The 26749-nt window shown below is 40.0% G+C and overlaps 1 protein-coding gene across 1 annotated transcript; it reads right to left on the reverse strand.

The window, feature by feature from the left end:
- LOC139722675 (threonine synthase-like 2) lies at positions 1 to 25942 on the reverse strand. Its single transcript, XM_071633972.1, has 8 exons — positions 25714 to 25942; positions 11302 to 11496; positions 8529 to 8675; positions 7831 to 8049; positions 6483 to 6628; positions 2196 to 2321; positions 774 to 904; positions 1 to 274 (listed from the first exon to the last, which is right to left on the reverse strand). The coding sequence occupies exons 1-8, from the start codon at positions 25940 to 25942 to the stop codon at positions 1 to 3; spliced, it is 1467 nt and encodes a 488-aa protein (XP_071490073.1).
- Between the last annotated feature and the right edge of the window lie 807 nt (positions 25943 to 26749).

Below are 26749 nucleotides of genomic sequence, written 5' to 3' on the forward strand. Positions count from 1 at the left end.
TCATAAAGGGATAACACCTCCCTCATACAGGTCGCCACAGTTGCCCGCCTCCCTTGCCGTTGTTATGGCGATGACTCGATCTCTGAGGACCTTGTGCAAGTCCTCACCCTTGTCCATCCTGGAGACTCTGGTTGGGAGCGAAAGCCACCGGTCTACCTCCTCTGATGGCACTGTCGCTAGGTGTGCCGCCCCCATTGCTTCGGGAAACTTTGCAGGAGAGGCCGTTGCCACACAAAGCGAGATGGGTGGAAGGTCTGCTCTGGGGTTGGAAAGTCTAGTGTTTCAGAAAAAGAGAAGAGAAAAAATAGCATATACATTTGCATCAAAGAGGAAAATACTTTAATATTTCAAAGTTCCCAGCACCAGTACAGATTGATTCTACAATACAAGTGCACTACTACAAAGATAGCAAATGACAGTGTAAAGTACAGTGTATATGTGCTTTCTTGTGTCGTGATTTTTGTTTCCATCCTCATCTATCTTTCACAAAGACAGCATTATTTGTCTTCATTTCATTGAGCAGTTAATTGAATTAAGTTAATGAGTTAACAGGGTGAAAGCAAAGAAGTGCATAAGTTGCATTTTCTTGTAATGTACATAAAGAGACACACTAGAAAGGGATGTCTTCGATTTAAGTCACTTGTATAAGAATTACATTGATACAAATACTCTACGAAAATGAAACTGCAAAACGAGTCTAAACATTATATTTCTAATGCTTCTAGCAATCATACATGAATGAACTTTGAAAACTATAGTATTGAAATTTGTACCTGTTGAAGTAGTAAGAAACAGCGACAGCTGAGTGCGGACAGAGCGAGTAGGCGTCCTCTTTCCAGCATCGCTGCATGGTGGACAGGACCACGGAGTCATCCACTGCATACGAACTCATCGTCTCTCTTATCTTAGGAGAGGAAATCACATACAGAGAAAGTGTGTAAATTATGTCGTGCAGCCTCTTCTGCTTAACCCTTTCTGGGCCGGGGACTTTTGAGAGTGTGTACAATGCTATGTGGTTTTCGGTGCAAACTGGCACTCTAGGCACACAGAGCGTGAACTGATGTCCATGATCCACAATATCAGCTCATTACAACATGAGAGATATAGACATCTTTTTCCGACAGGTTTGTTAAATTACAGATCAGCAGTTGCAATCTTACAAATTTCATTTGTCAGAGGGAGACAAACTGAAGAAAATTCAAACCTCAACCTTCATCCCTCTACTTAATATTCTCTTGCATTCATCAGAGATATATATTTCAAAAACACCCCACCATACTTTTTTTATTCCAACACCTAGTCTGCAAGGAAACCTTTGTGATCCAAATCCTATAATATTTATGCACCAGCATGCTTTCACAATAGCAGCAGCCATATACTTCTGAAACGCTGATCCTTACAAACAATTTATTCTCAAATACGCAACAGATATGCATACTTTTATTCAGAAATGAATGAACTGTTTAGCATTCCTATTTCCTTCACAACTACCACTCAAAAGGACTTTTATTGTGAACTGGGCACAATATTTATGTCGCACACTGAATACAGAATCACCTTAAATGCTAAAGCCATCATACCTAACAAGCTAGCACTGACCCTCTAGGAGAGCTGACTGTAATTGTATTACATTTATCAAGGTAGGGTCCAGGGCAATTGAGAAACCTCTATATTTTAGAAAGATTTAGACCAGTTGACTTACAGAAGTCTTAGGTGAACTCATAATAAATTTTTTCGATTTTGACCAGTTATCATTACATGTAATTACTGTGTTATCACCATGTATATTGTTTGTTTTCTGCACATTGTTCACAAGGTAAAAGAACTTGTCTGGTTTCTGTTGTAATGTTCATAAATGAGAAGTATGAAAATAAAATGAATTGAATTGAATAAATGAAACCAAAAATATCATTGTATCAAATCTATCATGAAACAATTGATAATTGTGTTTTCATTTCTAAATGGGGATGTTTCAACCCTTACATTTCAGAAAGATTTAGATCAGTTGACTGAGAACAGCCTTTGGTGTTCTCATACCTAATCCTGTCAAATATATCATCATATGAAATCTGTTATGAAACCATTGATAATATTATTGTGTTTTTGTTTCTAAATGGGAATGTTTTGTTTCATGTAGGTTAAAAGTTAAGAAAAGAGAAGCCAATTATGCATTGCCCCGCAAAGACCATGCCTACCTTTTTCCAGAGCTTGGTGTCTATAGATGAGTGTCCTTCATCTTCAAACCTCTTCATGACATCATTGACGTGGTTCACATCTCCGCCTGAATACAGCCACAATATTCTCTCCCAGTTGTATGGTAGCTGCAAAGTGCAAAATGAAAATGCTGGCACAGCTACTGCAACACGATGTGGGCAAAACAAATATATTTTTATTTGATGTTAGGATTGGACTGCAATAATACTAAAAATAAATCTCATAGGGTTTAACATCTGATAAATTCTCACGAGCAAATTTTTCTGTAATGCTGGCTTGCTGCCATACATAGATTCAAACTTTAATCTTGAACACTGAAATTTGGGAAATACATTAGATTCAGTGGAATGGAAGAAGTTCAGCTCTTTTTAGATATAGCTTCACTCTTACACCACACTCTCTACAGATGACAAATCAGTGATCTCACACACAGTTGAGATCAGAAATGGGTTGAAATTCAGCACAAACAATATGACGTGGACATAAAGAAGCCACTTGTTAATGCAAAAAACAAACAAATTAATACACAATTGAAAACAACTTCCTGAAAGTGTGTATTGTCATGATTGCTGTACAGGTGTCACTGGAAAAAAAAAATCTCTATGTCCAATCATAGATCAATAAAGATGAAGGAATGAATGAATGAATGAATGAATGAATGTATGTATGAATGAATCCCTAATGAATGAATGAATGAATGAATGAATGAATGAATGAATGAATGAATGAATGAATGTATGTATGTATGTATGAATGAATCCCTGAACTTAAACTGCTCAAATGTTTCTGTCAGAAAATATCTTTTTAAATTTCCATCATGTTGCATTTAAGTCACGGGAAAAAAAAATCCTGTGAGAATCTAGCTGCACTCTTAAATACAACAGGAACTGTGAAAAAAGCAAAAACTCCAAAAATAGGGAGATTTGAGTAAACAAAGATAATTAATGACTGCTCTGGAATAATATTTCAAAGCTCATATTTCAGATACGATTCTGTCAAGGGAATCATCTCCCATATCTAGCTGCATTGTGTCACTAACGGAGCCAACATGTACGGACATATGATTCACTATTGAATGGCTACTGCACACAGAAATCTGGGACAAGCAGTGAAACCAGGGAGGAACCTCCCTGGTGAAACGAATCACATGGAATCTTTCTAATGCATCATGTGATTGATGTGTAGTGTTCTGCATTCATAAACAAAGTTCCAACGGGTGGAGAGGAGAGTCAAAATAAAAGCCTCATTCAAGCCATTGCGCGAACACCCTTTATTTATTTGATGGGAGCTTGGGTAGTTCATGAATAATATCATCTTTAATACTGTCTTTTGGTATTCTAACCTGCTAGACTGCTAGAATACTGTAAAACGGGGGGGGGGGGGGCATTTCATGAAGCATTTTGTCCGACAAAGTTGTCAGACAAATTTGCTCTCAGCCATAGAATCAGATGCAATGATTTCAGTAGCTTGTAACAGTTTGTCAGAAAAATATCCAACCAAAACGCTTCATGAATTGCCCCCCAGAAACATTCATGGTATGAAACTCGTGCGAATTGCAGACCATGAAAAAATTTAAGAGTATTTCAGTATACTATCTGTACTACATATACTAAATATACTGTTTTGTGTATTAAGATTAAGAGTTTTATGAGTACAGTGTACATATATAATTGGTGTTGTATTACATTGGTATCACATATTCAGATAGGGCCTCATCCACGTCAAGCTCTGCTTATGATGACGGTCCCCTGTATTGATTTCTCCTTTGTTATTAGATACAGCGTAAGCCTTAATATGTTATTTTGATTCATAATTATGCCACTTCAGACTGAAAGTTGTTACGCAAATGATTTTTTTTTTGTATTGATTTGTATGTATCTGTATCATTTTGTTTTCATTTGCAATTGTATTCGGAGAAAGAAAATGCAGAAATAAACCAAACAAACAAACAAACAAACAAACTAATACAGCTATTTGTTGAACACACACTGCTGAATAAAAAACACACAACAGAACCGAATGTGCTCTACTAAACAAACGTCTTAAAAAAGTGATTGCACCCTACTAGCATGTGTAGTAGTACAGTCTTGTAGGCCTATGGTGTATGATCAAACTGGCATTCAATGCATTGTGTAGACAAAAACTTTCGCGTGCATTTTACTTTTGCGAATCTTGGCTCCTTGTGAAGTATCATGCTGGCAAAATTTTCAGCTTTAACAGTAATCATATCAACCCATTCCATACAAGAACCTGGTAGCCCGTGTACTAAAGTCTATGGGGATTTCAGAATTCAGCATGGAATTCGGCTGCTGTCTATTGAGTTATCTCTGATGTGTATTGAAGTGGCACACTGACATTAATGTGTGTCATTACATAACAAGTTGTAATCTAGTCCAGTCTATACACTGAATGGAAATGGACAGTGGACTTTGATCGTCAATGGCAATTTATGTTGTGTAGTTGCAATTACGGACGAGTTGTTGATAAGAAACTCTTTTTAAAGGGGTAATTATCCTACATATTACACAGAACCATACGCACTAATAGGTAGATTACATAATCCTAGACATAATGGACAATGGGTAGGCTATTTCCAGAACATAGTGTATTAGGCTGATGGACTCATGTATGTGTATAAATATACATGTAACTGCCCCACAAAAATGCAAATTTCACATTTGACCTTGAACTTTGATGCTAACGATTGCTGACTTGTTTCTCCTTTCTTTTTTTCAACCACTAATTTGCCCTGTCATACTTCATCCATTTAGCATAGCACAACTCTGATGAAAAAGGGCATGACACCAACTGAAATTTCACATTGATAAAAAAAAACAACAAAAAAAAAACTAGAAATGTCGCTATGGCGACTGACTGCCTCCGCCATAATGCATGATTCTCCCAATAGGCATATAGTACAATGTCTTCACAATGTGTAATCCATGACAGTTTCACAAAACTGGCAAAATATTGAAATGACAGGTTTGTCAGAAATGTCTTGAACTGGGTTTGCTATAATTTTCTAAGAGTGCAGGTACACATATTTGGGGAATTTTGGGGAAGTTTATGTATGGAGTAATTTCCAAGGTATGAAGAAAGAGTGTGATGATGGTACAAAATAATTTCTTTTTTTTTTGGGGGGGGGGGATATTGAAACCTTGCCTTTGACCCTTAATCTTTGACCTTTGACCTTCTGGCTCGAAATTTCCCGGAGAATCTCCATTAGGTAATGCATGTATTAAGTTTTGAAACTAATAATGCAAGCATTGCATATACTATGAGGGAAATAGTAAAATTTTGAGGAGTTGACCTTGACCTTTGACCCCTGACTATTGACCCACGACCCCTAAATTCCCTAGATAATCCCTGCCAGACAGTACATGCGTATGTACCAAGTTTCACGAAGATACATTGAACCATTTGCGAGAAAAGTGATATTGCAACATTTTCACCTAACTACTTTGACCTTTTGACCTTTGACCTTATGACATGAAACTCTCTCTGGAGAATCTTTACGCAGTAGTACATGTCCACACCAAGTTTAGTCAAGAAAATACCTTTGGGCATTGCATAGATACGGGGGAAATTGCAACATTTGTAGCATTTGACCTTGACCTTTGACCTCTTGCCAATGTCACTAAAATCTACTCAACTAATTGTCCCATCATACATCATCCTTGGACCAAGTTTGGTGAAAGCTGCTTCATCCAGTTTTGAGTTATCACGTAAACAGATAAATTTTAGGATTTGACCTTGATCTTTGACCTTTGACCTCTGTCCAATTTCACTGAAAAACTAATCAAGTAATCATCCTATCATACATCATCCTCCAACAAAGTTTGGTGGAATTTGCTCCATCCAGTCTTGAGTTATCGCGTAAACGGATACAATGTCATGATTTGACCTTGACCTTTGACCTTTAACCGAATTCAACCAAAATCTAATAAAGTAATTGCCCCATCATACTTCATACTTGGACCAAGTTTGGTAAAATTCCAGTAAATATTACTCAAGTTATCGCGTAAACGAAAGCGGACGGACGTACGTACGAACGGACGGACAACCCGAAAACATAATGCCTCCGGCACCACTTCGTGGCGGAGGCATAAAAAGCTGGATAGACGGACAGGAATGAAACATGATGGCATCAATGTGGAAGTACAAGGACAACTTTCACCCTGTCATTTTTACTGGCAAGTTCTTTGCATATACTTGTAATGTCAATGGCAAAATTGAGAGGTGGCTGTGTGTGGGTTAATGAACTTTACCTGGATGTCAATGGCAGGTGAGAGAGTCTGGACGACCTTGCCCATGGAGTAGTCATTGTTGTTCAGCGTTCTGTGCACGATGTCATTGCTGTTGACGGCACACACAATCTTCAGAGGCAGACCCATATGCTTAGCAATGCTAGCAGCTAAAGGATTAAAGTACATGCAAATGAGACATACAGGTTGTGAGCACTTAGATTTGGTCCATGAAATGCCAAGCATCAGAACTTGAACAATAGCACAAGTTATATTCGTGCACAGACAAAGCTAAATGGTTCACCGATTGCACATTATCTGTTAACAGAAAATGCATATTTTGTGATATCCTGGATAGTATATCAAGTTCATTTCAAGCTCATTATGCACTTTATTCAGTGGGGATAAAGTGCCTTGCACAATATTATAATAATAGTGGCTACCTATACAGCAAACACAGGTACAGGTACACCTTTCAGTGCTCATGGCACTTCAAGAAAAATACATGTACAAACATAAAAGAGCAGGGTAAAAATTGACAAGCTCACTAGCAAGCAAAATATCAAGTTACACAATTCTCTTGGACATGATAGATTACAGTTATGTAACTGCTAATGTGAGAGGAAATAAATAGGTTTCATAAAACCTATTTGTACCTCTCATACATAAGATACACAGTATACTGTATAAGCTGTTTTTTTTTTCGTGTACAGATATTTTCACGAATGAGCATGTCACAGGACATTTCCGCGAGATTTTGTTTTCGCCAATTGAAAGTGAGGCTCTACATACATTTACTAGTAGCCTAGCTCACAACAATATTTTTGCATGTTGTTAAAGGGACTGTACAGTACTGGTTGAGGTAGGGATTCATGTTTTGAACATTCCTAAGTGAGATAATGAAAAGCCTCTTATGAAATATGAAAGAGCATGTAATTTTAAGAAGGATTCAACATTCATTTGATGAAAATTGGTTTTCAAATGGCTGAGATATCCAAAAAAGTGCTAGTAATAAAAGGCGACATGCCCCAACTTTATTAGTATCTCTTTGTTTCACCTTGTTTTTGGATATCTCAGCCATTTCAAAACCGATTTTCATTGAATAAACTTTTGATACTCCTTAGAACTGCACGCTCTTTGACATCTCATAGAGTGGTTTCTGAATATCTCACAAAACGTTAAAGCTAAATCTTCACCTCGACCAGACTGTACACCCCCTTTAAATGCGCGATCCAACAGTGATTCACAAAATACGCGAAAATTAAACCCTCGTGAAAATAACAGCTTATATATACAGCAGCTATTGCCAACAGAATGACAACCATGAACACTCTAAGATCTCTTACAATGAATTCCGTAAATTTCCACTTACCTGTCATGTTTCCCCCACCTCCTGTCGGAATCACAACTTCGACCTCTCTGTCACATGATGGGCAAACATTGAAATACCCAAAGAAGAAGTGGCTGATATGACCCATGACCCGACCCCAGTTGATGGAGTTCAGCGTTCCCAGGTTATGTCGGTCCCTGAACGAAACATCAGTGCACACGAGCTTGATAACCACGTCGTTGTCGTCGCATGTCCCATCAACTAAAGTTTGATTAGAGTTGACAGATTTTTGCATGAGCACTTGCTTTGTAGAGTAGAGATATCCCAGTAATGTGGCCATCTTGCCAGGAAAGCATGTTATAACACAAGACTCACAGTCATAATAATGTACAGCTCAGCAAGTCTACAATTTCATTAAATTATAGAGCAAAATATAATAAAGGTGCTGCAGGCATTCCACAAACTTTTCGAAAAATATCTAGAAATGTATTATTTCCATTAGGCCAAGTCTATCAGTATCGTTTCTATAAGCTAGTAATTTCATCACTGTGCTACAAAACGTATTTCTAGTTGAAATTTGATCAAAAATAAGGAGCTTACAAATGGCTGCAAGAAAGAGCCCAATCCCTTTTAGATAATAGTCATTCAAATTATTTACTAATAATCATTCATTATTTTACATAAAATGACGCAAGAAAAAATGGCTGTGATGATGACGTCCACTCGTCTTTGCTCTTCACCTGAGAAAACATGGATGTTCTTGTCAATGGCGGTGAACATGGAGAGCTTCTGGAGCCTCGCACACTCGGGAACAAGAAGGACCAGGTCTATGTGGTCGAGACCTCTCACAGCTTCTATGGCTGCACTACCAGTATCATCCGATGTTCCTGCAAAAATAGAGACATAATGTTATGGGAATATTCTAATTTAGTCTCAGTCACAGGACCAGATATAGGTGCCTACTTCTACTTCTACATCTAACATAACACACAAAATAGATATTGAAATGTATAGTCAACAAAACCAAAATAAAATATTGTAAAAGGGCATTCTAATTTAGACTTATAAAGTATGAGACACTCCCAAAATGTAATGATTTCAACAAAGACAGAGTACACGGCATCACGTAAAGGATCATTTGATTGCATTGTTGCAGCATAGAGCTAGGTAGTAGCTCCGTGGTTGCAGAATGATATTTTGATCATCTAGTTTGAGAATTACATTCAGGAACATCAATAGTATATGAGAGATTATCAGACATTGTTGCTTTATAATCTTGAAGCTGGTTTATTGGACCTCTGAAAACAAAATTAATCACTGTCTTCAATTGTTTCAGAGAGTGTATGGTGTAAGTGTATGTGTGTGTGTGTGTGTGTGTATTACTCAACCTGGTAGCAGTATTCAACATGTTCTTCATTTAGATTAACAAGTGTATTATGCAACTACAAGATAATTTGTGATTTCAAGTCAACATGAAGAATTCAGTGGTAGTGATTCCTCTCTCTCTCTGCTCATTCTTTACATACAATTCTATGAAGAAAAATAAAATGGTGCGCTGAAAATTGCTTATATCCAATAAAAGCAAAGCAGTGGAGAAAAAATGAGTGAAATAGAGCCTGAGCTTCCTATCCTAGCAGAGTCTTTGGCAGGGGCAACTTGACAAACATAAAAACTGAAATATAGACAGTAACAACATGACATGCACTATCTGAAAGTGAGCAAACACAAAGGAATAGTTTTGTTCAACCAGTGATGATCCCTAAGCTCAAGGGTGGGCAACCTGCGAAGGATAAAGCTGGATGGGGAGGCAACATATATCAAACATTATCAGGAACAAAACAGTGATGATGGTTATAAAAAGGTGTGAAAGAATAGCAACAGAATTAGTGAAGTGGGGGGGGGGGAAGGGAAGGACCAAACTAGATGTGATGTGGCAAAAGAAAAGGAAATAAGATAAAAGTGATCGGTGAAATGATTCTACAGGGCACTGAATCTCCAGGTACCCGTCCTAACACAGTCCGAACCAGCAGATAGAAGTTCTAGAGGAGACGACTTGGTACCATTTGACCTCATGAAGAACTCCCAATCTCTCTTACTAAAAAATAGGGATGATTTAATTGGCTCATAAGTAGGAAAGAAAAAGCAGTTCCCATAGGAGTGTGTAAAAAAATTATCAAGAAAAAAAAACTGCATTTCTACCTCCCATCTTCCATAAGAGGCATCCTATAGTATTAATTTTGTCTCATATTTTATTTTCACACAACGCCTCTTAATCCGTTCCTTATGGGAACCTGGTATACCAGGTTCCCAAAATAAAGACAAGCGTACCTGCATGGCCTGAATTCATATCTATTTGTGTTATACTGCCAAGTAATATGGCTTTGATAGCAAGATTAGTTTCTCCTATATGAGCATCTGTTCTCTTTCTGTATGAGACTGCTATATCTCAGTATCATTTACTTTTTTTTTCTGATGTAGTTTGCACTTGTTTGGCTATAAAACTTGTAGGAAGATGTATCTATAGCAATCAAGGCTGAACTCAGTAGATTTAAGTGTTCACTGACCCCATTAAGGAGCCTCATATTGTGTACCGGTATAACAAAAGAGTCTGTCAACAGGCAAAAAAAAAAGGGGGGGGGGAATCTTGTCGGGGGCATTGAAGGCTCTCAGAGGAATGGGTTAATACCTCCTTTTGTGAATATCTTTATTTTATACATTTTTCAACTGTCAATGAATAGAGACTACCTCGTCCCCTCATGCCTATTGTGTTACCATGGCCTTTCTGCTGGACTGAGGTGCATTGCCACACCTGAGTTAGTCCAGATACTGGACGATTCCCCACACTAACACACGCATACACATGCATGCACCCACACAACGCGCCCAACCGCTGATTGCGACACTCCACCGATTGGTACTCCCGAAAAAAATCATTCAGGAGGGGTGATTTTGTGTAATACAGTGTACACAAACACACACCATCAACGCACGTACGCGGGCACACTACGAATACAGTCCAGGATGTGGACTACCCTGGCAGCCAAAACTAACACATAATTTATACTAGTAGGTCCTACATTTTTTTGTTCATATACAGTATTTTTACTACTGCCATGTGCATTTCGTTTTCACTGTATGTCCTATTGTTTGACTATCATATAATAAGGATATGTATCCTATGGTCTTTACCTGGTCAAATATATGATGATGATGATGATGATGATAATAATATGATAACAACAACAATAACAACAACAACAACAACAGCAACAACAATGACAACACTAATAAATAATAATAATAATAATAATAATAATAATAATAATAATAATAATAATAATAACACTAAAAATGACAATAATAATAATAATAATACAGTACCGGTATGTATCCAATTAATCAATAGTCAAATTATTGAACATAATGACGATGATAATCAGCGTACTGAATGTTTACAATAACAACTAAAATAAGTATGACAAAGTAACTCAAAATGTGAACATTAATATTCACCAACAATGAGGATGATATTCTTCTTTCTCTTTGCCAAGAAGTACTGCATGAACTGGGCCAGTGACACCATGGACAGGTCCTTGAAGGAGAGCGTTTTGGTGTGGAAGAGCTCCATGATGTTGAGATTGTTGGAGAGTTTCGCCACGCGGAGGACCTCCGGGATCTTCAGCTTGTCCACGGCTCGATCCACAATATCTGTAATGAAATGTACGGTGGCTGATAATATCAGGGGCCTCATTAAAGGTCTCGTTTACCTTTGTGAGCAGTGATTTAAAAAATGTTCAAGATATACCATTTGATGCATATGTATAGGTCTGTTGTATCACAAAACATCCTACGTGTACCATATAATTTTTTTTGCAATCAAGTCTAAAATATAAGGAGATTTTTTCAGTATTTTTCTCATCAAACCATGACTGTAGACGGTTTAGTCAGGAAACATTTTTATTACAACTATTGTTCACATTTTATGTATTCAACAATACCTAACATCGATTATACGGATTCAAATTTTCACAGTGGTTATTTCTTTCCCTATAACTCATATCCTAGAACTATTTCAAAGCATTATTGCTGGGTTTTTGTTTCTTCTGCAAAGGTAAATCATGCCTTTAAGTGGGGGGGGGGGGAGCTTGGGTTCACACAAATGCAAGAAAACTGAATTATGAGTGACCAAAGATTCTTCCCAAAGGGGGGGGGGAATTGACCTTGATCCTACCAACCGTGTGCACTACCCCCTTCCCCTTCCCCACAATACTGTAAAAGTGGTATCTTTGCATGACTAATATTTCGTGCTCGGCCTGGTAAAGAAGAGTTTTGCATGTTTTTAATTCCGCGGAATCAAGACATCACCTACTGGAACATATGTCAAGCACAATTATTCGCGTGCTGTTATTTTCACCCTTGTCTTTGGTTGCACAAAATGGGCGAAAATTTCAATACCACAAAAATTTCCACTTTTTCAAGTTATGTGTCATGCTCTGTCCATCGGATTGGAGAACTTAGCACTACACCTGGCTCTTCTTGTCATTGTTCCAAGACTGTGTGCTCATTCTACTGGGAAGAGATAGCAGAAGTTTTTGTTTTGTTGTTATTGCTGCAATGTTGTTGTTGCTGTTGTAGTTGTTTTTGTTGTTGTTGTTGAAATGATATCGTTACAGAAAAATGTCCCAAGTCTGCTCCTGACTTATTCTTTTTTTGCATGCCAGCACCCCTCTAAACACATCCTTTGGACGTTAGATTTTACTTTATGACATTGGGAACCAAACCAACAATATACAACATCCACTCACTTGAACTGGCATGCTGGGCATTTACAACTAACTTGAATATCAACAAATTCATGTACATGGCCATGGACAGGGTATACACAGGGCTGCACACTGGCGCCGGTCCGACGGTCAAAGACCGGTAAAAGTCACTGTCGGACCGGTAACTTTTCAGGAAATCCACAAGTTACCGGTCCGACATGACCAGTAAAAAAAAAAAAAAAGCATTGGCGGGGTCAGTAGAAAGAAAAAGAGCAGCCCCGATCAGGGAGAAACAGAATGCAACATAGGCGCCGGAAGTGGGGGGGCAAAACGCATTTTTGCCCCCCCCCCCAAAAAAAAAAAAAATAAGATAAAATAAATAGATAAAAATAAACAAAATAAAATAAATATATATATATATAAATAGAATACAAATAGGGAAATGTATTAGCTAAGACTAGTAATTCTAACTCTCATAAATGTTTAGACATTCATTTTTCGTTGCGTGTGAACAGATTATCTCAACCGCATTCAACGGTAACCGTTGCAGTTTTTAGAGGCCTTTGGCTATGGAAAATCGTGTAAATATAAAAATGTTAGCTTTAAGCACTGGCGGATTTAGAGGCGGGCACAACTGGCCCATGCCAACTCTCCTTTTGAAGCAACTGTTTAAAAATTCTTCTTTGTTTTGTAATTTTTATACGTGTGCCCCCCCCCCCTTTTGAGAAAAGAAAAAATCTTCCATACGTCCCTCTTCCACCGCTATAGTATAGTTGTTACTAACGTGACACCTGACGTAGGTAACGCTCCCGGAAAATAGTTTTAACCCCCTCCCGCACCGCCACCCCCCCTTCTTAATTTCCAAAGCGAAAAAATATAGCTACAAACGGCAGTTTTTGGACTGTAAAATGTCAAAATTTTCAAGCTCGCTCGCTCCGCTCGCTCGCATTCAATCGCTATGCCATTCTCCTGATGTTGCTGCCAGTAATTGCCAGCAGTTGCGCCCCAGTGCGTCCCCCCCCCTTAATTTCCAAAGCGAAAAAAAAGTATAGCTACAAACGGCAGTTTCTATACTGTAAAAATAGGAATGTCAAAATTTTCAAGCTCGCTCGCATTTAATCGTTATGCCATTGTAAAAGAGAATGTTACTGCCAGTAATTGCCAGCAGTTGCGCCTGGGCCGCCCCTCCCCCTTAATTTCCAAAGCGAAAAAAAAATATAGCTACAAACGGCAGTTTGGGGACTGTAAAATATCAAAATTTTCAAGCTCGCTTGCTTTGCTCGCTCGCATTTAATCGTTATGCCATTCTCCTAACGTTGCTGCCAGTAATTGCCAGCAGTTGCGCCCGGTGCGCCCCCCTTAATTTCCAATGCGAAATATATAGCTACAAACGGCAGTTTGAACTTTGAACTTTGAACTTTATTGAGAACACCTTTTGGCCCCGTGGGGGCATATAACGGCTTAAACGTACATAACATAAACATAATATAATACTATAACGATATAGAACATATTTACAAATAGTATACAAAATATATACGTGTATATACAGTTGTCAGCCGTCACTCAATCTGTGAATCAAGGTCTACTTGGCAGTTGTATAAATGTCAAAATTTTCAAGCTCGCTCGCTCCGCTTGCTCGCATTTTATTGTTATGCAATTCTCCTGATATTGCTGACAGTGCTTGTCGTTTCACACCGTCATTCCATAATCCATGTAAGGAAAACTTACATTGTTGCTCAATGACTGCGCTGTGGAATATATTACATTCCGTTATGTATTGTAGTCCCATTAAGTTTGCAGACTGACAGCGCACGCACACACGTACAAGCATACACACCCTCAAAATTACTTTTCCACAAGGTGCCCGCCCCCCCCCCCCCCATGTCTCGACCCACGGTACGCCATTGTGTACATATATATATATATATATATATATATATGTGTGTGTGTGTGTGTGTGTGTGTGTGTGTATGTGTGTGTATGTGTAACAATGTATGGTCTATCGTGAGCCCCCTCCAATATTTGCCCCCCATCCAAAACTGCTTCCGGCGCGCCTGGAATGCAAGATATCACACTGTTCAACAAGTTTTACGCAAGTTTTCGTTTATGTCTACCGGTGCAATTTGTACAGTAAACATAATAGTTTTGAGCACTAGCAGTCGACCAGCTATTCGCGCTCGCGTGCCAGCGCTGCTCACGCGCTGCCATGCCATGCATGCAATACATGCAAAGCATGTAGCATTGGGGGTACCACCTATCGTCACCCTAAGGATCTGTAGCTCGTTTATTCTACAAATATAAAACAAATTCGCCTAATTCTTACCTCAAATATGCCATAAATACTGCAGTTTTGAATGTCGTGACCGTCTCGTTGATTATGAATCTCCGTTTTAAAATAGCGCAATTTTAGTGCATGCAATCCGTTTTCTTCGCGCAGCTTAAAAGGGTACCTAGCGATCGGCACCCCTTCCCCTCCATAGGTAATACACGTAAATTTCACAGCCATGCGTCGTTACCGAGCGGATGTGTAATTGAAACGTGTTTAGTTTGGTTTGTTAGTTTTGATTTTGAGTTTGATTTTCGTTTCTTCGTTTTTATTGTTTTTATAGCTAATGACACTTAATCCCGTTCTACGCGCAAACAGCCATGATACGCGGGATGCCGATGCCAAGGTACCCTGCCGATAGGTGGTACCCCTACCATACAATGTAACTGTTGAAATGCATGTAATTCCCCGATTCCCGTTTTGTTTGTTCGTTTGCTTGCGATCGGCGGTCATGCCCACAGAACTCTGGGACATGCGAGACAAGAAGCATTGATAGAAGCGCCCGCACTGGGTCATATTACTCATGATTTTTTTTTTAACGCAAGATCGATCCGATCCCGGCTTGACATGTTAGAACTAATTTACTAATACTTGTGCCGATTTTTGGAAAAAGTAAAAGCATATTCGATATTCATGATCAGCGTTACAGTAAATGGATCTGATTACGTTCATTTTCATTTTACACAGTCATTTCACAAATGAATATTTTCATTCGTTCAGAATGGTCTCGTTAGTCCAGGCGCAGCGACCCAGAAAAAATGACTTTGTTCAACCCACCCCGCAGAAAAGGTTTGACTGCCTGGGGTGGTCGGTTGGACCCTCTGGAACACCCCTAGGTAGTATGTGATATCAAATTGTGGTATCAATGAAATTTTACAGGCCATTTTAGTTGCGACATGACCATATTCTTCGAGGAAGCGTCTGCGCACACTAAGACTACTACACGTACCACTAGTACTGCTACAGGCGCCAATGCCAGTGGTGCGTGTTATAGTCTTAGCGTACAAAGACTTTTTCCGCGACAAACATCGGTTTTTGCCTGCAAACTAACTTTTCACGCTAAGCTGGGGTCGGTGTAGTGTAGTTTCCAGACGTTTTTATTTCGTCTTTATTTCTCCGAGTTGAAGCAAGCCAAGTGAGAGTGGATACCCAGCGATTGTGACGCCCGAACCGTTTTTTGTGGTAATCATTGAGCATGCACCCTCACTCGGCTTAGCGCAATACAGCGGGCTTCTGCACAATACACAAGCTGTAACTCAGAGAAATAAAGGTGAAATAAAAACAGCTAGAAATTAAGACTAGGGTCGTTAAAGCTTGTCGCTATTGGGGTACTGAAAATGACAAAATTATCACAGTTTTTGCATTTATTTCACGAAGGATTCATCGAAACGCCTTAAAACTATATATGTGCATGTTGCTAGAGATGTCAGCAATACAATGAGATACATTGTAAGGTATAATATTGTGCATGGTTACCATGGTAACCGGATGCCTACAGGTGATTGGTAACTCCCAAAAATATCTGGAATTTAGACAGGTTTGTTTCTTTTGCCTTTCGTGCACATCACTCACTGTAGATGAGCTCTACACTGTAAAATTAGTCTGGATAAAAAGGGAAAAGACGCCCAAGATTTTTCCCTCATTCTCTCCTCAGCATTAATTCATTACTGCACGTTTTGAATAAAATTTACATATCATGATATTTCATTTTATTCTATATATATTGTTACGAATTTGCCCATGTAATCACTTAACAATGTGGTCTTCATGTTTTATGATCATGTGTATGCGATCACACGTGCACGATCGCGAATGTTTATAAACACCACCAGTTATGTAATCTCCTTTTGAGTCATTCGTTTTGAACCGCAGCCTTACACACTTCGCCCAGGTTGAGTTTAATGTTATGAATATATTAAGCTGGGCGTGCCTGACGGAATTTTCCATGTATGTAATAATGTTCATGTTAAAAATACATTGGTCGTGTCAGTCGACAATCAGACTCCGGTTAGAGAGGACCGTTATAACTTTCTCAACGTCCCGTCCATGGTCTTGGGAGAAATTGCTCTCCCTGAGACAAGTATCCTGCGGACTGAGTTAAAGTGCTAAACAGCAGGGTAATCCAGGAGAAGTCAACCTGCTTCTAGCCCGTTTTCCTTCGACGACGACGGCGTCGATAGGTTTTCGTTGACTTGGCCAGGCGAACCACCTGGCGGTCTGGAGCCAACGCCCACCTGTGATTCATGGGATTGCTACACGGCAACTAGTGGGAGCCACGCCGAGGTCGATCCAGGGCGTCGAGACTGTGTGAGTGGCAACGCGCACCTGGCGGCCAACGCCCTTCTGCCCGGCGTAGTCGCAGAGCGGCAAGCTGTACCGAGATAGCGTCGCCCGCCGGTTCGACGACGTCCCCGTACATCGACGCGCTCTCGACGTAATAGCGTCTTGCGTCGCCTCCCCGTTACGTCGCAGATGAGTTGGGCCCCGACGTTGGTTCTGTTAGGGTAAAACCCTGGCCAGGTATCACATAATCTGTCTTAAATTATCTTTCGTTGAAACGATCCCTTCTAACATTGAATTGTTATGGTTAATTTCACTGTAATGTTCTGAACAATTATCATTATTCCGGTTGGAAACTGATTGTTAAGTAAATTCCTAATAAAGCTCCGGAAGATTTGTTCATTTCAATTCACTGTGACCGCCTTGCATTCATTTGCGTGAACTTGACCGTAACAAAGTGGGGGCTTGTCCGGGAACCGAATTTCGCAAGCCTTATACAGTATATTACATTGTTCAAATTAGGTCTAAATAAGCTTGTTTTTGTGCTCCTGTTGTTCTGCTGTTGCAAAGTTTGCAGTCAAGTTTTTATTGATGTGTTAAGTATTGTGTATACTGTGCCATATCTAGGGAATTTTCAGTGCAGGATTTTTTGGATGGTGATGTTTTTCTGCCAAAGATTAAACAGTTGAGAAAGGCTGAATTGAAAGAGGTGGCATGTCACTATTGTTCCAAGAAGGTTAAGGTTAAGACAAAATGTTGGAAGCTACAACGGGATAGTAAAAAGCAGGGTGCCAAACCCGTACTTGCAGTTTTAGGAGAAAGAACTTGTGCTGCTATTTTTGTGCATGACCGTCTTGAAATAGTGTATAGAAATATTAACCCTGGAAGTGTAGATAACATGTCTGAGTGTTACCATGGCTTCATGTCAAAGGGTGTGGTTTCTTGGCAGTCTGATGACGGTGCAGTGCAGTCGGTGAGAATCCTGCGGGACACTGGAGCAGCACAGTCTCTCCTTGTAGGTGATGTGAATAAATTGCCTGCTGATGGTTCATCTTGTGCTAGTGCACTGATACAGGGTATTGATGGAACCTACGTTTCTGTACCTTTGTATAGGATTCACTTGAAGAGTGACTTAGTCACTGGAGTTGTTATGGTTGGTGTGGTTCCCGGTCTACCCATGGATGGGGCTGATTTGTTGATGGGGAACGATTTGGCTGGGAGAAAGGTCTCAGTCTCACCAATTGTGTCAAGTGATCCGGTAGTTGACCATGAAACTGAAAAGTTGCTTGAAGAATTCCCGGATGTATTTCCTGTTTGTGTGGTGACAAGGTCACAGTCAGGTCAGGCGAAGCAAGACGAGGCAGATGATTTTGGGTCTGTAGATGACCCTGTTCGGTTGGCAGACACGTTTTGTGCTAACTTCGATGATGTTTCTGCTCAGTCTAGTGATGACAAGTGTCGTCGTTCCTCCCTGATTGCAGCGCAGCAAAAAGATCCAACACTTGAGCGTTTGCTTCTTACTACTGTTACTGAGATTGAAGCTGCTAGTATGCCGGAGTGCTTCCACAGGAGATCCGGTGTGTTGATGAGGAAGGGGCGGCCCCCCTGATAGACCGGCCAGTGTAAGCTGGTCAGTGGTATAGCGAATAGTGTTGCCAGTGTACTATCGTAGGGAGATACTGAGAGTTGCTCAGGAAATTCCCATGGGAGGTCACGTTGGCATTAGGAAAACTCAAGCAGGAGTGTAGTTTCCCGTTAAAGCTCGAAGTAGGGTGGGAATGTTCATTTTTTTGTGTAAACGTCTCAAGTTTTGGACGCATGGCTAGTTTCCTTCCCGCCATTTTTTTTTTTTTTTTTTTTGTGAGTGAAAAAGAGGAAGATATAATTGAAACCATGAGAAATGTGTTGCATTTCAAGCTGGAAGGATTGAAATGAATTTCAAAGAATGGATAAACAATGTGCAAATGTTTGTTTGTTTGTTTTTGTGGAAGGACACGATACCAACAAAAGTATTTTGTAAAGGAGAAATAAAATGGCTCCTTTTGAAATATTATGGTGTTTCCCTTTAACAGGAAACGTTTACAGTAACTACTCCCCAAACTGTTACCGGTAATTGTATGAAAACATTATGTGCAAACATGAAAGAAGATTATAATACAGCCACAGGTCTGTCACAATACAGACAGAATGCCAAACTTATAGCAAAGCGAAGAGATGATGTTGTGAAACACATGCGATAATGTTCCCGTGTTATCATAATCTGAACTGGTTAAATAATGTGTATTCTCTGTGTATTTGAGCCATTCTGTGAGTAGTTGCCTTATATAGTGAGTGGATACCCTAAGAAGTTCAGAAATAGCCGATGTTTGTCATTTGTTACAAATTATGCACGATGATGAAGTTGAAATTTGTAACGTGTTTTGATATAACGAAAATATTATTTTATAGCAACGAAAATATTACTTCAGAGCAATATTTTCTCTCTTAGGGGTGGGGGTGTTACGAATTTGCCCATGTAATCACTTAACAATGTGGTCTTCATGTTTTATGATCATGTGTATGCGATCACACGTGCACGATCGCGAATGTTTATAAACACCACCAGTTATGTAATCTCCTTTTGAGTCATTCGTTTTGAACCGCAGCCTTACACACTTCGCCCAGGTTGAGTTTAATGTTATGAATATATTAAGCTGGGCGTGCCTGACGGAATTTTCCATGTATGTAATAATGTTCATGTTAAAAATACATTGGTCGTGTCAGTCGACAATCAGACTCCGGTTAGAGAGGACCGTTATAACTTTCTCAACGTCCCGTCCATGGTCTTGGGAGAAATTGCTCTCCCTGAGACAAGTATCCTGCGGACTGAGTTAAAGTGCTAAACAGCAGGGTAATCCAGGAGAAGTCAACCTGCTTCTAGCCCGTTTTCCTTCGACGACGACGGCGTCGATAGGTTTTCGTTGACTTGGCCAGGCGAACCACCTGGCGGTCTGGAGCCAACGCCCACCTGTGATTCATGTGATTGCTACACGGCAACTAGTGGGAGCCACGCCGAGGTCGATCCAGGGCGTCGAGACTGTGTGAGTGGCAACGCGCACCTGGCGGCCAACGCCCTTCTGCCCGGCGTAGTCGCAGAGCGGCAAGCTGTACCGAGATAGCGTCGCCCGCCGGTTCGACGACGTCCCCGTACATCGACGCGCTCTCGACGTAATAGCGTCTTGCGTCGCCTCCCCGTTACGTCGCAGATGAGTTGGGCCCCGACGTTGGTTCTGTTAGGGTAAAACCCTGGCCAGGTATCACATAATCTGTCTTAAATTATCTTTCGTTGAAACGATCCCTTCTAACATTGAATTGTTATGGTTAATTTCACTGTAATGTTCTGAACAATTATCATTATTCCGGTTGGAAACTGATTGTTAAGTAAATTCCTAATAAAGCTCCGGAAGATTTGTTCATTTCAATTCACTGTGACCGCCTTGCATTCATTTGCGTGAACTTGACCGTAACAATATATATATATATATATATATATATATATATATATATACTTAACAATAGTTAACGAACACAAAAGTACGATTAATTCTTTGATGGAAAATCCAGCGCAGGTGTATATTCCTTCTTTAGAAAGGAATTTATCGGTATTCTTGAATAAACTTCCTTTAAGAACATAAACAACTAATTGCTTTCCTCTTCTCTTTTCCAGGATTATTTTGAATAACCATCGCTCTGTAAATACTCGAAAGAGCTACTATAGAATATTGGCTTTGCTTTCTGTATTCTTCTTATTTTTAAGGGAAATTTGTGTCCATACATTATTAAAAACTATATACATTTGCCTATGCTTTGAAGTAAGATTTGTGTTGAAAGTACGACGGATGCAACTTTTTCATGCATTTTACTATTCGAAAATGATATCTTTCTTTCAATGGCCGTTTATTATGCCTTTGCTTACAAATTTTGCTGTAACTTGAGAATGCTTCAAAATATTCTTCACATATACCTGATGTACACTTTATGCAGAAGGAAGGACATGCTTATTGAGCTTTTTGAAATTATGGGCTTTAGTTTTCGAGTTATTGACAACTAAATTCTGATTGGATAATACTGGTTGCCATGGCAACAGGGAAAACTTTTTTAACGAACATCAATAAAAAATTGTGTGTTTTTTTTATTGCATCTATAAGATAAAAAAAACCAATGTTTGCAGCAGCAGGAGGCATTTTGGGGGTTACCAGTCACCTTTAGGCATCCGGTTACCATGGTTACCATGCACAATATTATAACTTACAATGAATCCCACTGTATGGATGACATCTCTAGCAACATATACATATATAGTTTTATGCAGTTTTGATGAATTCTTCATGAAATAAATGCAAAAACTGTGTGAGTTTGTCGTTTTCAGTGCCCCAAATAGCGACAAGCGTTTACCGACCCTAGTTTTAATTTCTAGCCGTTTTTTCGTCTTTATTTCTCTGAGTTGCAGCTTGTGTATTATGCAGAAGCCCGCTGTATATATTGCGCTAAGTGGAGTGAGAGCACACACCCAGTGATTGCGATTCGGTCGTCACAATCACCGGGTATGCGCTCTCACTCGGCTTGCTTGAACTCTTGAAATAAAGACGAAATAAAAACGGCTAGAAACTACACTACACCGAACCCAGCTTGGCGTGAAAAGTTAGTTTGCAGGCAAAACCCTTGTTTATCGAAGAAAAAGTATATGCGCGCTAAGACTACTACACGCAGCACTGGCACTGGCGCCTGTAGCAGTGCTAGTGGTGCGTGTAATAGTCTTGGCGTGCGCAGACTCTTTTACGTTTGTTCCAACAAATCATGATGAAAAGTGGCCAGTAAAATTCTACTGACACCACAATTTGGAACCACATACTACCTGGGGATGTTCATAGAGGTCCCATCTACCACCTTGTCTGGTCAAACCTTTTCTGCGGGGTGGGTTGAACGAACTCCTTAATTAAGCCTCTTACAGGAATTAGCGCCTTGACTATCATAATGAAGAGAAAAAGGATCACGTAATCGGCCCTTCCGTGTACTTTTTAAGAACACATGCACAAAATGTGAAGAGATAGGGCAAGGTGGGGCGATGGGACACCGGGGCAGGATGGGACAATCATGCGATAACTATCTAAGTAAGCATCAGAGGGCACTATAATCTGCACTGATAAAAAGCACGCTGTCAGGAAGCCATCTTTACGCTCTGTGAAGCTGAGATTCTCTTGAGCTTTGGTGGACAAACGCAAAAAAAAAAAAAAAAATGATATTGATGACGGCAGAATTTCTGCAGTTAAGAAATCAAGAAATGTATAGTATCCCTGACATAATATGAAGAAAGGTAGAACGTTGATATCGTCTGGTTTTTATAGTATATACATCAAGTTTATTTCACAAAATGTAGGCAGACTGTATGTCATTGCATGTATTGTGTAGAGCTTAGTATTTTAGTGTACGTTAAGTGTGTGTGTGCATGGGGCAGGATGGGACATCCACCTCGGGGCAGGATGGGCGGGTGTCCCATCTTGCCCCATCATATTTGATGTGGTTGATATATATGTTTCATTCTTTTTTCAGTTTCAGAATGGTCCGGAATTACAAAAGAAAGAGCGACCGTTTCAAGTGGAACACGAAAATATGCGTCTTCACTGTTTGTCCCATCGTGCCCCACGTAGACTATGTGGGGCAGGATGGGACAGATTTGGCTATTTTGAGATGGCTATTACGTAAAATAAAAGAAGGCAATTAAGATGATATTACGTGTGATTGTATTGCCTTACACAATCTTTGGAAATCCTGTTTCATGTGGTAGTTTGTGACGTAGTATTTGAAATAAAGCACATTTAGTGAAAATGTGGCCCATCCTGCCCCACGTTCCCCTAACACTAGGGAGAAAAAAAAATCATGAAATCATCACAGTCCTGCTTACATATTATTTGAGGTAGAAATCGTCCCAAAAAGGATCATGAATTAGTCCGCGTCGTACACCTTTCAAAAGCTCATGTACGAAATGCGAAGAGATTATAGAGGAGAAAAAAAATAAAGGACACAATCATGGTGCGTGCATCACAAAAGATTACAGCCGAATAACAATTCATGAAATCAACGCAATCCCGTTGAAATTTGAGGAAATAATAGGCGCAAAATGGATCTTGAATCCAGTCCTGCATGCCGTGTTGGTTATCAAAAACGCATGCACAAATGCGACGAGATTATTGGGAGAAAAAAAAAAACATATTCACTCTTCTGGTGCGTGCATTACAAAAGATTACATCCGAAGTAATTCATGAAATCGCCACAATCCCGCTGATATTTGAGGTAGAAATAGGTGCAAAAAGGATCGTGAATTCGGCCGTGTCGTATACCTTTTAAGAACGCATGTACGAAATGGGAAGAGATTAGCGGGAGAAAAATAAAGGACACATTTTCAACCCCTTTTGGCACTTGCATCATGTGAGTAGATTAAAGCCGAATAGTAATTCATGAAATTATCGCAATCCCGTCGAAATTTGAGTAAACAATAATAGGCGCAAAAAGTATATCGAATTCGGCCCTGCATGCAGTGTATAATTTTGAAAACGCAAGCACACATGCGAAGAGATTTATAGGGAGAAGAATAAAGAACGCATTTTCAACCCTTCTGGTGCGTGTATCACAAAAGATTACAGCCGAAATAATTACTGAAATATCGCAATCCCGCAGATATTTGATGTAGAAATAGGCGCTAAAAGAATCGTGAATTCGGCCGTGTCGTATAGGCCTACTTTTAAGAACGCATGTATACAAAATGCGAAGAGATTCTTGGGAGAAAAATACAGGACACATTTTCAACCCCTTTTGGCGCGTGCATCATAAAGATTACAGCCAAATAATAATTCATAAAATCATCGCAATCCCGTTGAAGTTTGAGGAAACAATAGGCTCAAAAAGAATCATGATTTTTGGCCGCCAGTGTCGTATATCTTTTAAGAACGCATTTACGAAATGCGAAGAGTTTATCGGGAAAAAATAAAGGACACATTTTCAACCCCTTTTTGCGCGTGTATCATAAAAGATTACAGCCGAAGTAATTCATGAAATCATCGCAACCCCGCTGATATTTGAGGTAGAAATATATAGGCGCAAAAAGGATCGTGAATTCGGCCGTGTCGTATGAACGCATGTACGGAATGCGAAGAGATTATGGGGAGAAAAATAAAGAACGCATTTTCAACCATTCGTATAGCTGCATGGTGCGTGCATCACAAAAGATTACATCCGAAATAATTCATGAAATCGCCACAGTTCCGCTGATATTTGAGGTAGAAATGGGCGCAAAAAATATCAATGAATTCGGCCGTGTGGAACATCTTTTAAGAACGCACTTACGAAATTCAAAGAGTTTATCGGGAAAAAATAAAGGACACATTTGCAACCCCTTTTGGCGCGTGCATTATAAAAGATTACAGCCGTAGTAATTCATAAAATCGTCACAATCCCGCTGATAATAAAGGTAGAAATAGGCGCAAAAAGTATCATGAATTCGGCCGTGTGGTACATCTTTTAAGAACGCACTTACGAAATTCAAAGAGTTTATCGGGAAAACATAAAGGACACATTTTCAACCCCTTTTGGCGCGTGCATCATAAAATATTACAGCCGAAGTAATTCATGAAATCGTCACAATCCCGCTAATATTTGAGGTAGAAATGGGCGCAAAAAGGATTGCGAATTCGGCCCTACATGTCGTGTACCTTTCAAGAACGCATGCACAAATGCGAAGAGATTATCGGGAGAAAAATAAAGAACCCCTTGTAGCCCGTGCATCAGAAAATATCACAGCTAAAATAATTCATTTAATCATCGCAATCCAACTGAGCACCAAGAGCAGCTTACGCAGCAAGTTCGTGCGCCGATGTTTAGAAAAAGTCACAAACGCATTTGATACAATCTAATTTTGTTCATAATCATTTTACACTGTAATTCACATACAAACATTCTATTTTTTTTTTATTTCTTGTGCAATAAATAATGCAAGTTAAAAAAAATATTAATCTGTAAAATGTACATGGGGGGGGGGGGTACGTCCATAAAAAAAAACAAGAAAATAAGTTTGCAAGTCATTTAATGTTTTTTTAGGTTGTCGTTGTTGACCGGTAAATGTTCTGTTCGGACCAGTAAAAAATGGTAAAATGGGGCATTTACTGGTCCGACAGAGACAGGTCGAACAGGCAGAAAAAATGGGTTAGTGTGCAGGGAATTCTGTAAACATGGTAAAGGGGCGGGCACAAGGAATAATTCTGGTGCTACTTCCAGGTTTCATTTCACTTTTTCCTTTTTATTTCTTTTGTTTTAACAAAAAATAAAGAGGGGGCACGTGCCCGGTGCACCCCCCCTCTGGATCCGCCACTGTATTAATATCATCATCATCATCATCGGCATCATCATCATCATCATCATCGTTGAAACCCAACGAAAATGGGGATCAACTCCATTCTGTCCAATCAACAACATGAGAAAAAGCAGACAATAACAGTATAGATCTAGATTATGTTCCATTACCCTCCAAGTCTGCCAATGGTACCTCATCCTCGCCCACAAACAAAGGGAAGATCCTTTTGCACAATTCGGGATACGAAAGCTTGGACCATTCTAGCAGCGTGCTCCGCGAGACTTGCGGGACTTCTTCGGGGATGAGCAAGCCACCGTCCGGCAGATAGCCCGGCGTAAATATCGCCTCTTCGAAAGAGAATTTACCGAACTTATCAGTTCTTGTCCCTACGTATTTCATGGTGGTTTGGTCTACGATGTACTACCAGCCAAACTTAAAAGTGGCTTCTGAATCGATCGGCATACAGTGACATGGGCGTCACCAGGGGGGGGGGGGGGGGGGGGTGCGTTGGGTGCGAACGCATCCCCCTCCAGACCCTTAAAAAAAAAAAAACTACTTCAGTCTGCGAGCGACCTCAACGCCGGACCCTAATTGATTATCATTTTTTATCTATTTATTTTTTTTTTGTTGAAATTTTGCATCGGGGACAAAAAAAAAAAAAGAAAAAAAATCGTGGGCAAAAACAATTCGCACCCCTGGTTCTGGCAGCACTGATTTTATACATATATCTACTAGTACAAGTGTATTCTATTGACCGATTCGGGTTCGTTGAGGGCAGCAGACATTTCATGGCAGAGCGGGCAGGCAACCCGCTCTGTTTCATGGCACTGGGCGCAGCCATAGTGGGTGTCTCAGCCAACCCCCCCCCCCCCCCCCCCTGCTCTCCCCCACCCCGGGCAACATGTTTATCACGCACTTGTAACAAAGGTTCGCGCACTAAGCAAGCATTCGCGCACCCAGTACGAGACGCCCATTGGCTAAAGCAGTTTTTCATTCTGCGCGCGTGCTAATGTAGGGAGAGGGGTGGGGAGTGGGAAGGGGGGGGGGGGGGGGGGTCGGCTGAGACACCGAGTAATGGCGCTGCCCATGCCAAAAATACACATAGCGAGTCACAGAATCGGTCAATACAGTGTTTACTATTTAGATAGATTTTGGACATCCTTCCCATGCTTGGTCACTTCGACGCCACCTCGCTGGTCATATCTC

This window comes from Diadema antillarum, unplaced genomic scaffold (assembly GCF_040938485.1).
Source record: "Diadema antillarum isolate AM-2024a unplaced genomic scaffold, OU_Dant_1.0 scf00000014, whole genome shotgun sequence".
In the NCBI taxonomy this organism is placed as follows: domain Eukaryota; kingdom Metazoa; phylum Echinodermata; class Echinoidea; order Diadematoida; family Diadematidae; genus Diadema; species Diadema antillarum.